Consider the following 13,324-nt stretch of genomic DNA (forward strand, 5'->3'; position numbering starts at 1 on the left):
AAACTACAGCGGATCACAGCCCTTAGAGCAACTTTGAATACCGTATTTACTCAAACAGCAAAAAGGGAGATATTATTTGCGAAGCAGAGATTATTTGAATATGGCGACAAATCTGGCAGGTATCTAGCATACCTTGTCAGAAAGAGAAAGGCTTCCCAAGCCATTACGTCTGTTGAGAGAGTGCTAGTACTCTGACTTGTGATCGTAAAAAGATCAATGTAGCCTTTAGAAAGTTCTATTCCGAATTGTATAAATCGCAGGACTGTGAGGATAGAATGTGGAAGTTGGAGTCTTTTTTTAAAAACCTGGCCCTTCCAGGCCTAACCTTGGAGCAGGTGTCATTCCTGAATGCCCCCTGGCAACCCAGAATGTACAGGAGGCGGTGAGACAGCTCCAGAGTGGCAAAGCGACCGGACCAGATGGATTCCAGGCTGAGTTCTATAAAGAATTTATAGGGGAAATTGGTTGGGCCACTTATAAATATGTATAATTATTCACATAGTCAGGGATGCCTCCCGCCTTCTCTGAGAGAAGCAAATATTTCACTCATTCTTAAGAAGGGAAAGGTCCTAGATGATTGCTCTTCATATAGATCTGTATTCTTGTTGAATGTGGGTTTTAAAGTTCTCTCAAAAATGTTGGCATTAAGACTGGAGAGGGTTTTACCATTCATTATAAAAGAGGACCAGACGGGGTTTATAAAGGGTCGCAGATCAACTAATAACATTAGAAGAGTCTTAAATATGGTACAAGCCTGCCAGAAGGGAGCGATACCAGGATTAGTTATCTCCCTAGATGCAGAGAAGGCATTCAATCGGGTAGAATGGCCATATCTCTTTTATATACTGGAATGGTTTGGTGTTGGAGAGGTCTTTACTAAATGGGTTATAGTATTATATAATGATCCCAAAGCAGCGGTGATCACCAATGGTTTAAGTTCGGATAGTTTAAGCATTGGCAGAGGTTGTCATCAGGGATGCCCTCTCTCACCATTATTATTTACGCTAGTGATTGAGCCACTGGCGGCGAGCTGACCCTAATATAACAGTTCCGGAGTTGGATCGGGCAAGCACAAAATTATCCTCTATGCGGATGATGTCCTCCTTTTCTTAAATGATCCATTGACATCTGTTCCCCACTTAATTCAAGTGGTTAGCTTATTTGGTACGTTCTCAGGTTATAAAATCAATTTTATGAAATCGGAGGCCATGCCACTGGGAGGTCTTGCCAGTATATCCAATTTTCCGGATGGATCCTGTTTCCCCTTTCGGTGGTCACTGGGAGGTTTTCTTTACTTAGGTATTTTTATCACTCCAACATTTGGTTAGCTATATAAAGCCAATTACACACATTTATTAGAGAAAATAAGACAGAACCTTCAACGCTGGGAAGATCTTCCGATATCCTGGCTAGGTAGAATAGCCTTAGTTAATATGAATATCCTACCTTGTCTTCTATATCCTATGAGAATGCTCCCCTTGATGCTGCCGAGGCAGGCGCTGCACATGCTTTATGGTTGACTCGGCTTCTTTGTTTGGAGTCATATTAAATTAGAAAAGCTACAGCTTCCACAAGTAAGGGGTGGGCTGGATTTTCTGGATTTCAGGAGGTAAAAACAGGTAAATTGCTACCTTTCCGCCACCTCCTCCCTGACCTATCACCTTCATCCCCACCCCCACTCACCTACTGTACTCTATGCTACTTTCTCCCCACCCCAACTCTCCTCTCATTTATCTCTCCACCCTTCAGGCACTCTGCCTGTATTCCTGATGAAGGGCTTTTGCCCAAAACGCCGATTTTCCTGCTCCTCGGATGCTGCCTGAACTGCTGTGCTTTTCTGCACCACTCTAATCCAGGGTTTCAGGAGGTACCAATTGAGCTTTCGATTATCTTATGTAGCTGATTGGGTCTCTTGTGATCCACAATCAATCTGGTTAGATATTGAGGCCTCCCAAGCAAAGTTTCCCCTCATCAAACTACTATTTATAGACAAGGTGAGAGTTTTTACGGATCATTGTAAAAGTCCTATTAAATACAATCAAAGCCTGGAGGATAAGGCAACAGGATGAGGGTAACCTACAAAAAATCTCCCCTTATACCCCTATAGTAGGAATGTTGGGATTCTAGCCAGGGCTGACTGATGCTGCATTCAAAATCTGGGAGTCCAGAGGTTTCTCTTGTTTGGGAGATCTGTTCAATGGGGAGGTCATGATGTCCTTTGAACAGCTGCATCAAAAGTTTAGGCTGCCTAGCAAGGATCTTTTTCGATATTTCCAAATACGAGACTTCATACAAAAGAAGACCACATTGATAATTAATCCTTAAAAATCGAATAGGGAAAGGAGAGTGCTTCGGCCGATGGGTCCGCCCTCGGTCAGTACCCTCGACCACTTACTATGTAATAAGGTATCGAAGGACATGGAACAGTTATATAAAACCTGGAGTCAAGGATTAGGGATGGAAATTAGATTAGATTGCTTACAGCGTGGAAACAGGCCCTTCGGCCCAACAAGTCCACACCAACCATCCGAAGAGCAACCCACCCAGACCCATTTCCCTCTTCACCTAACACTACAGGCAATTTAGCATGGCCAATTCACCTAACCTGCACATTTTTGAACTGTGGGAGGAAACCGGAGCACCTGGAGGACACCCACGCAGATACGGGGAGAACGTGCAAACTCCACACAGACAGTTGCCTGAGGCAGGAATTGAACCTGGGTCTCTGGCGTTGTGAGGCAGCAGTGCTAACCACTATGCCACAGTGCCGCCACCTTAGAGATGTGGGAGGATGTCTGGGAAAATGCTAGGAAGATCTCTATCTGTAACAGAATGTAAGCTATCCAATTGAAGATACTTCATAGGGCTCACATGGCACCTGAATGACTTGCAAAGTTCAAGGCAGGAGCATCTCCAATGTGTCCGAAATACAAAATAGAAGTTGGTACCCTTATGCATTGTCTGTGGGCATGCCATAAGATCCGCAGATATTGGGACAGAGTAGCGAATGCCTTGGCAGAGATTTTGGGTACGGAGATTGGGTTGGACCCAGTGTCTCTACTTTTGGGCTCCCCAAATTTCCCCTCTTCAGATGTATACGGGAAGAAATTATTCACTATCCTTTCCTTTTGTGCAAGGAAAAACATTTTAGTCAAATGGGCATCTAAAGGTCCCCCAGGACTTTCAAATTGGCACAGGATAGTCATATCCCCCTTGACTTCCTTATCAATATGGTGCACCAAAAAACGGAATTATTTAATAGAACATGGCAGCCCTTTTTGAACTACATTGACTCAGATATATCGGCCATATTGTTCAGGGCCTTTGCTTAGCCATGGCAATGGTTCTTGTTGGTTTGAAGGCTCCCGGGAGGAAGAATCCCGTATAATTACGGGTTTTATTATGACTTGATATAAATTTATTTTGAATATGTACCTAGTTATTTACTTATTTTTTTTCTCCATTTTCTTTACTGTTAATAATGCAGGATGTCCTATTTTACGTTTTGGTAGTTTGTAGAAGAGATTAGTAGTTTTATTTAATGCTATATTGGTGTTGTTATTATATTGTAAAGCGGAATATACTAGTTTGTACTACTTTTGTAATTTTGTAAAAAATTTCAAAAATCTTTTCTCAATAAAAATATCTATAAAAAAGAAAGAAGACAACTCAGGGAGATCAGCAGTCAGAAGATGATGACAGTGGCTGTGTGGTTTTGAAGTTGATGTAATTTTAATAAGTGTCTTATTGGAACAGCACATTGTTATAGAGTTGGAGACAGGTAATAAGCAATTAAGAGAAAGGGGAGTTTAGAGTTGTGAATAGTTGTTGTTTAGTGTTCACTTTTAGATTTAAAAAATAAATTGATATTATTTTCTTTAAATAGTGGAATTTGGTAGTTCTCTGTCAATCATATTTTAACAGAATACGAGGCAAGGTGAACTTTCTGGGTGTTTGGTTTAATTAACAGAGGGATTCACTTCCGTATTGTAACAACTTAACCTGGTGTAATCAATCCTTCAATATTGCCAATGCAGCACAAATCGTTCTGCTGAACTAACCCCTTTGATATTATACCTTATGCATCTTATTCAGATTGTCACTTAAAACGTAGTGTTGACACATACAAACATACGTATAATATTTCCTGTACAGCGTGCAAACTATTTATCGTTACCATTATTCAATATATTACTATGTGTGAACCACTTTTAACATGAGATTTCATCAGTTCATTTATGCAAATTAAGTCCAACTTAAGACTTTTCATCTTTCTTTAACGAAGCCTTCTGCCTAACTGTGTATGTTGCTTGTTCTTTGCTGTTGACCATTATGGTCCTTCGCAATTTTCTCTGCATATTCCTTTTGTTGTGTCATTGTCGAAAGAGTGAAGCCACTGTTGTTTCGATATGGATTTATGTCAACTATGTACTGCAACTTGTGTTTGGGTTCTATAGTGGCAGTTGCAGAATCTGTAAGTATGAAGGCTTTGGCTCGAGATCCATTGTTGGAGCTAGTTGTTCTAGAGCTCATGCTCTTATTGATTTCTTCAACTGCAGTTTGGGGTCGATCCTTTGCACGTCTAAATTTGACAGAGTCCACAAAGGCTACTGCTGATTTTGATCGTTTTATCATTGGTTTTGTGACAAAACATTTTGTGTCCAAACCACTAAATTTGTCTTTCTCTTTAAATTTTTTCATTTTCAACTCAAAAGGTGCCATAAGTGTTTTGACATCAATGCAGTCATCTCTTAGTCCAACAGCATCAACAGTGTCACTGATTTTGACAGTAGTCTTCTTCATTGCTGTATCACTTCCCTTTTTCACTGTGTCTTCAAAAGGACAAAGAAGTTGACCCCAATCTTCTGAAAGTGAATTGTTGTAGAGAGTGTTTATTGATGTTTCATCAAATCTGAGGTAATTGTGGATAGCATTGACAGTCAAGTAAATCTGGTCTACAGTTTTGGGCTTGTAGAACTTATGTCTTTTAATGCGTTTTAATGCGTCCTGCTCACTCACTGACAAAAATCTAGAAGCTGCAGACAATGATTTAGGCCTTTCACCTGTAAAAAGATCAAAAGCAAGTTACATGATTTTGTGTGGTACATTTGTGCCTTTTTCTCATTATAGAGAAATTAGGGTAACTGAAAATAGCACAATCCTGTTACGCTTGGACGAAGTATAATCCAAACCCAGCGATCTCCCTGGCTGGAATTTACCCCTTCCAACCTGCAGAAAGTTACAGCAGCCCCTTCTCCAGCAGACCTGGATTTTGATGATCCCTAGGTAATTAATTGCCTGTGGTTGGGGCTTTTGCCTTTCTAAGATGGGATGGCCCATCTCAATTAGATGCCAGCCAGTCAGAGTCCCAGGACTTCATCAGTCCCAGCAGCAGCATCAGGAGCAGTAGTCACTGCTCAGTCTGCAGCTGGCCTCAGAGCAGCCACAGGACTTAGAGATGGTCTGTGCTTGGCACTTCCATGCCAGGAATGTTACTTGCCACTTATCAGCCCAAATCTGGATGCTGTTGAGGTTTTGCGCCATTTGGACTTGGACTGCTTCATGCTGTTAAGCTGAAGTTGTCTCCGTTCTTTTAATATTACACAAACTCAAGCACTGTCGTTCCCTAGTGTATGTTGATTAAGTCTGAACACAAGCACAAATTCTACAATTGTCTTTAAATTCCCAATTCAAGAGTGAAGGAAAATCAATATTGTTTCAGTCCTTGGTCACTGAAGTTGGATTTTTAGTGCTAACAGGATCAGGTTCACTCATAATGATGATGTTCATTACCAAGGCTGACAGGGGATTTATTCTGAAGTGATACTAAAAGAATCAACCTGGACAACGAATTTTAATTGTCTACTTAAAACCCTTCTAGAACAGGTGAAACAAAACATGTGAAAAGAATGGAATCACAGCTCTTGTGACACTGTGTTAGTGAGCCTATTTTTGAACCAGAAAGCCTGGGTTTGAGTCTCACTTACTCCAAAGATGTGTAATATTGTTTCTGAATAGGTTGGTTAGAAAATAACTGGAATCTACTTCTAAAAGGACAATATCAACACTACCAGTACTTGAATGACTAAGAATTGAAATGCATGTTGGGTTCAGACTGAAATACTGATAGAACAACCTCTCGATCCCACTTGTAACCTCCAAAATGAAATAAAATCAGCTAGCAGGGTCCATCTTCAATGGTACATCTGAGCTAACAGCTCACAGAAGCAAGTTACAGCATTGAAATCAAATAATTTTATTCATTCATACTTTTTTTTTTGTTTGAACTTGGCCAAGGTGATATCTAGAAATTCTAAGGTCTGGATGTCCTGGGTATTTGCCTGAATAGGAACATCGGGTAAGTCATGGTCAGAGACACATCATTGTTCTTTTGCCTTCCTATTATTGGCAGTTTAAGAACAACTCTCGCAATTGTACTGACATCATGGTACATCGTTCTCAGCTGTCTGAGAACCTCACAGTGCATGTCTTTATGTAATAGAAACAACACCTATAATACAGCTTCAGTTGAACAGCATTAAATTGCCAAAAATCTGAATCAAAGTGTGCCAGTATTCACTCTGATCAGGACACATCCAACTCAAACACCCAAGGCATCCAGGACTTGGTTCAAAGATATCACCTTGGCAAAGCTCAAACCAAGAAAGAGTTGTTGTGTGCCAGTAAAACTATTTTATTCTGATACTGTAGCTTGCTTCCATAAAAAAAAAGTATACCAGGGATAGTGACTATAGCAATCTGTATCCTGCCTCCAATCTTACAAATCCAAAGCGGCACCCATGAAGGAAAAGCTAGGTAACAGAAATCCAAAAATAAAATTCGTTCTTACTCAGTTAGCTGGAAAACAGAAAGAGGTCAACCCTGCAGCAAGGCTATAGGGAGAATCACTCAGTTGTATGATAAATTGAATGGTTTAAAGCTCTGCTAAAGAGATGAACTGAAAGCCTAGTGGTCAGAACAAGCAAATCTGGCTGGGGCAGTTCAGAAATTATACTTGAGTTATTCTGATCAAGAGCACTTCTTATCAGGTATGGAAGTCCACACTAAGATTTTATACTGCAGATAGTAGATAACTTGATATGCCCATTCAGACCCTCAAAACACAATTTTAACTGAAATCAAAATATGCAATTGAATGTCAGCTAATCTCCAATATCCCTTGCAACCAGTGAACGCACCTCCTCCACCAACATTGCTTCAGTCTTATCGAAGGTTGTTAGCCTGTTGATAGAATGCCTGTTATTCACATTGTAGTTGTCAGGCCCTGAGGAGAATACACACTCCATCCTAATGACCGAAGTCAGCAGCAAGCTGGTCAAAATGTTAGATGTTTAGAAATGTTAAAAGGGGAGGCAATAGCCAAGTGGAATTATCACTAGACTTTTAATCCAGAAACTCAGCTAATGTTCTCGGTTTCAAATTCTGCCAGAGCAGATGGTGGAATTTGGAATCAAAAAGAATGTGGAATTCAGAATCTACTGATGACCATGAAGCCATTGTCGATTGTCAGAAAAGCCCAACTGGATCACTAATGTCCTTCAGGGAAGGAAATCTGCTGTATCTACCTGGTCTGGCCTACATGTGACTCCAGACCCACAGCAACGTGGTTGACTCTTACTAGCCCTCTGAAATGGCCTAGCAAGTAATTCACTTGTATCAATTGCAATGATGTCTCAACAAAGAAATGAAACCAGACAACCAACCTGGCATCATCTTAAGCAGTGGAAAAGACAACTGCAAAAACAGCCCTTTTGATTCTTCAAAGTCATCCTTACTTACATCTGGAGGTTAGTGCCAAAATTGGGGGAGCTGTCTCACAGGCTAGTCAAGCAACAGTCAGACATAGCCATATTTAAAGAATCATACCTTACACATAATGAATCCAGACACCACCATCACTGTCCCTGGATATGTCCTGTCCCACCGGCAGAACAGACCCAGCAGTGGTGTGGCCTGTGGTATACAGTCAGGAGGGAGTTTCCCTGGGAGTCCTCAACATTGATCTAGACCCCATTAAGTCTTATGGCTTCAGGTTAAACATGGGCAAGGAAACCTCCTGCTGGTTATCAAGTACCGTCCTCCCTCGGCTGATGAATCGGTGCTCCTCCATGTTGAACAACACTTGGAGGAAGCACAGAGAGTGGCAAGGGCACAAAATGTGGGTGGTGGATTTCCATATCCACCATGAAGAGTGACTCAGCAGTAGCACTACTGATTGAGTTGTTGAGTCCGCAAAGATATAGCTACTATATTGGTTTGCAGCAAATGATGAGGGAACCAACAGAGGGAGAACCATACTTGACTTCATCCTTACTAATCCTGAGGTGAGGTGAGAGTGACAGCCCTCAACATCAAGGCCACATTGTGCCATCTTGGAGCCCTAGCAAACTTGACTATAGGAGATAAACTGTCCAATGATTGCAGTCATACTTTGCACAAAGGAAAATGATTATGGTTGTTGGTGGTCAGTCATCTCAGCTTCAGAACATCTCTACAGAGGTTCCTCATGGTATTGTCTGAGGTTGAACCATCTTCAGCTGTTTCATTGATGACCTTCCCTTCATCATAAGATCAGAACTGGAGATGTTTACCAATAATTGCACAATGTTCTACACCATTTACAACTCCTCAGATACTGAAATAGTCCATTTTGAAATGCAATAAGATCTGGACAGGTTTGGGCTGACAAGCAACAAGTAACATTCCCACCACACAAATGCCAGGCAATGACAATCTTCAATAAAAGACAAACTAACCACCACCCCTTGACATTCAATGATGTTACCATCACTGAATCCCCCACTATCAACATCCTTGAGGTTACCATTGACCAGAAACTCAACACATAAACACAATGGCTACAAAAGCTGATCAGACACGAGGAATACTGTGGCAGGTGACTCACCTCCTGACTCCCCAAAGCCTGTCCACCATCTATAAGGAACAAGTCAGGAGTGTGATGGAATACTCCCCGTTTGCCTGGATGAGTGTAGATCCTACAACACTGAAGAAGCTTGACACCATCCAGAACAAAGCAGCCCACTTAATTGGCATTACATCCACAAACATCCATTCCCTCCACCACTGACACTCAGTTGCAGCTGTGTGTACTATCCACAAAGTACATTCCAAAATTTCACCCAAGCTCCTCAGAAAGCACATTCCATGACCTCTTCCATCGAGAAGGAGAGGAGCAGCAGAAACGCCACCACCTGCAAAATCTATTCCAAGCTACTGAGCAACCTGACTTGGAAATATATCATCATTCATTCATTGTCGATGGGTCAAAATCCTAAAATTCCATCTCGAAGGATTTTGTGGATCAACCAATAGCATGTGGATTGCAACAGTTCAAGAAGGCAGTTCATCACTACTTTTTCAAGGACAATTGGGAATGGGCAATAAATGCTGGACAGCTAACAATGCCCATTCCATGAGTGAATAAAAAAAATCAACTATGAAACAGACAAATTCACTTCTTCCATCCTAGGTTTTCCAACTTCAATCTATAAATCCTGTATTCCCAACAAAGCCACAAGTAGTCCTTTACCTCAGATCATTGTAAAATAATGTGCGAGCTCAACAATAACTATGAAATAGAATCTTTGTAACCTTTTAGAAAAGGAATATGGCTCTTGATTGAGACATGTCCAAATAAGGATGAATGAGAGAATGGGTGACAGTCCCATATTCAATACAAGAGAAGGGCAACAGGCTGTCCCTGCATCCTACATAACATTTTTTAATATGTCCAGTTAAAATGTATTTGAATCAAATTCACGATATTTTATGTACAATTTTCAGCACAAGCAGAAAAGTATCAAAAGAAATGAAGCCTCTTCTATGAGATCTCACCATACAAAATTCTGGAGTCTGCATCCTGTTTTAAATGCTTTTGTGTGAGCATTTCTGAACTACTCATGTATGCTGAGGGTGGCTTCAAGTCGAATTCTGACTGCAGACTGTGATCTCGATATTGGGATTCCCTCAAGCTGAGAGCTTTCATGGAGTCTGACTGAATCCCTGCCAAAGAGTAACAGAAAAGAAAATAATATTGACACAGAATATCTTTAACATCAAAGTTTGTGAGAAGATTTGTAGCTCGGGTGCTCGTTGTTGTGGTTCTGTTCGCTGAGCTGGGAATTTGTGTTGCAGACGTTTCGTCCCCTGTCTAGGTGACATCCTCAGTGCTTGGGAGCCTCCTGTGAAGCGCTTCTGTGATCTTTCCTCCGGCGATGAAATTGATCAACAGATGCAAGCGGCAGATTCATAGTTGGTGTTCATGGATGCGGATTGTTAGCTGTCTTCCTATTTGTCCTATGTAGTGTTTTGTGCAGTCCTTGCATAGGATTTTGTACACTACATTGGTTTTGCTCATGCTGGGTATCGGGTCCTTCATTCTGGTGAGTTGTTGTCTGAGCGTGGCTGTTGGTTTGTGTGCTATTATGAGTCCTAGTGGTCGCAGTAGTCTGGCTGTCAGTTTAGAAATGCTCGATTATTGGTAGTGTGGCTAGTCCTTTGGGTTGTGGCATGTCCTAGTTCCGTTGTCCTTCCCTTAGGCATCTGTTGATCAATTTCATCAACGGAGGAAAGATCACAGAAGCGCTTCACAGGAGGCTCCCAAGCGCTAAGGATGTCACCTAGACAGGGGACAAAACGTCTGCAACACAAATTCCCAGCTCGGCGAACAGAACCACAACATCTTTAACATCAAGTTATACACAATATTTAAACCATTTCTACACTGAATGTAGCTTATCTGTGTTCTGCTTTTGGTGCAGCGGAAGTCAAAGCAATCTAATCTGTTGAGTTTGCAACTAATGGCAACACTGGTCAAGTCAAATCCCAGAACGAAACCTGGTTTGACAAATCATAAGTTTCAGTTTTTCTTTTGTTTACCATGGAAGATAGACAGAGAAGAAATTCACCAGAGCTTGTACAAAGTGACTTTGTAGCTTTTGAAAAAAACGTTAGACTTTCATATAACAGAAATCCAAGTTAACAAAAAGCAATTAATCAAGTAAGTTATAAAGAAATATATTTTGTGTTATGGAAACAACTATCTTAAAAGCTTGTGAAATTACTTACTCTGTGCTGCTTTCATGCATCTAGCTGACAAGAATCGTGCGTGGTGGAACAGACCATCTTTTGAAAACTTCTCCTGTCTATGGTAGATCTTTTCATTGGTTGAACCAATCCTTCTCATGCGCTGAGCACGTACATAACTGTATGGTTGTTTCCTCAGCGGTGCCATTTTAAATTTGTCCTGTGGTGTTGAGGCATCAAGGATTGATGCTTTAGCTTTGTAATCCCATACAATATCCTCAAACTGAAATTTCACCACATTGGACATTGTGTTTATTACCATCCTAAATAATACAACAAAGTAATCTGTGATCATCTCAGAGAGACAAGGTAATATATTTTATCTATAAAATCTCCAAACTGTGCATGGCTCAGAAAATCTTCATGCTTAATTCATAGAATGCTGACAGCTCAGTTAACAGACTGATCATTACCTGGCATCTTTACAATTCTTTGATCACTGAAGCAGTTCACAGCCACATTGCAGCGAAACCCAGACAACTCTTAGGCTTGGGCAAGTACCATTCATGCTACACAATGTCATGCAGTGACGATTTATAACAAAGGAAAATCTAAATGTTTCTACTTGACATTCAACAATGGCTGAATCCTTCACTATCAACATCTGGCGATTACTACTGACTTTATCCTTAACTTGAACAGCCATGTAAATACAGTGGCTGCAACAGCAGGTCAGCAACTTGGAATTCTGCAGTGAGTAACTCACTTCCTGAGTCCTCAAAGTTCACCATCGACAAGGCACAAGCTAGTAGCATGATGAGCTACCCTCCACTTGCCTTGAGCTCAAAAGATTGACATTCACCTGTTAAACACAAATGTCTAAGTGATAGTATTGGATGAAGTAAAGCACAACTGGACAAGACAAAGCCATAGTGAATGGCTTCAAAACTGCCTTGGTCAATAACTATATTATTTAAACCAGTAGCTTTTATTAAAAGAGTAACACTTTATAAATATTTGCACAGAAGTCCAAAAGTTTAGGTGGCTATTTAACTGTTGAAAGCAGGATTCATTATTGATGGATAGTACTATTGCTCACTTTTTGGAGCATATTAATCTGCTCTGACCCGGTTCCTATCTTTAATGTCCTATTTTTAAAATGTCTTGAAATGGAGGATGATGAACATACCAAACACTGCCGAGATACAGGTCCACATGACACAGTCACAGGTGATATGGAAACTGAGGTGGACCAAGTTAAAAATCACACAACACAGGTTATAGTCCAACAGGCTTATTTGGAATCACTGTTGGACTGTAATCTGGTGTTGTGTGATTTTTAACTTTGTCCACCCCAGTCCAACGCTAGCATCTCCAAATCAAAACTGAGGTGGCAGTTTTCACAGTGTGACACAAAGAGTAGCATTCCATCTTGCTGGGTACAGATTATCAAACTGTTACATACAGAGGGATTTAGAGAGGGGCCTGATAACAGCTGATGCTGTGCTAAAGGGAGGGAAAGACGATTTTTATGTTAACCTCCAAGCAGAATGCTGATTAGAATGGATTCCCTTTGTGAAAAAAAGACCTCCAGAGATTTAAATACCGAGGAGTTGCGAGAGAGTGCCTTGTTGCTGGGAGTGCATTCAGTGGAAACCAGGAGATGGAGTGAAAGTATTTCTAAAGAAACCTGGAAGACTTAGTTTTATGTGATAGGGAGAAGGGATTCTGTTAGAAAGCCAAGAGGAGTTTTGGTCTTCTTTCGTTCAACTAAAAGTGTAGCATAACATGTAAACACATTGTGGGGTTTTTCATAGTGTTCATTGGTGAGTAGAGAAAATATCATTTTCTTTAGTATAATACATTAGTTGCTTTACAGGTAATGTTTCATAATGTTGATTTTAGATTGTTACATTAAAAGTCTTAAACATAAACTCATGTCCTTCAAGTCACTGGGAAATGCATATCTAATTTTAAAGGCTACTGGTTTTTATGAGGAATGTAACACTCAAATAATGGAGAAGCAAAGTCAATCACAAAACATTAAAATCAAATTGCCCATTCACCAAAGAACTGCGTAGTTTAAAATAGATCTTGCTTTTTAAAAAAATCTTGATTGGTTTAGAAGAACAAAGAATATACTAAATAAAACCAGCTTTAAGTAAAGTCGACAAGGTTAAATTTCCAGTAGGTGAAGCAAATGTTGAAAGTTCTAAGGTTTCACTTCCTTCCTCACTGTGGGGTTTACTCAAGCAAT

At 40.5% G+C, this 13,324-nt stretch overlaps 1 protein-coding gene across 1 annotated transcript in view; it reads right to left on the reverse strand.

The window, feature by feature from the left end:
• Positions 1 to 3,951: 3,951 nt before the first annotated feature.
• The window catches only part of fbxw10 (F-box and WD repeat domain containing 10), a 64,459-nt gene continuing 55,086 nt past the window's right edge, over positions 3,952 to 13,324 (reverse strand). The window contains exons 12-14 of the mRNA XM_043715223.1: positions 11,110 to 11,390; positions 9,877 to 10,044; positions 3,952 to 5,063 (exon numbers count right to left, since the gene is read on the reverse strand). Coding sequence (XP_043571158.1) covers positions 4,294 to 5,063; positions 9,877 to 10,044; positions 11,110 to 11,390 — 1,219 coding nt within the window. The 3' untranslated portion in view covers positions 3,952 to 4,293. The remainder of the gene's footprint in view (positions 5,064 to 9,876; positions 10,045 to 11,109; positions 11,391 to 13,324) is intronic.

Source organism: Chiloscyllium plagiosum, chromosome 24 (assembly GCF_004010195.1).
Source record: "Chiloscyllium plagiosum isolate BGI_BamShark_2017 chromosome 24, ASM401019v2, whole genome shotgun sequence".
NCBI lineage: Eukaryota > Metazoa > Chordata > Chondrichthyes > Orectolobiformes > Hemiscylliidae > Chiloscyllium > Chiloscyllium plagiosum.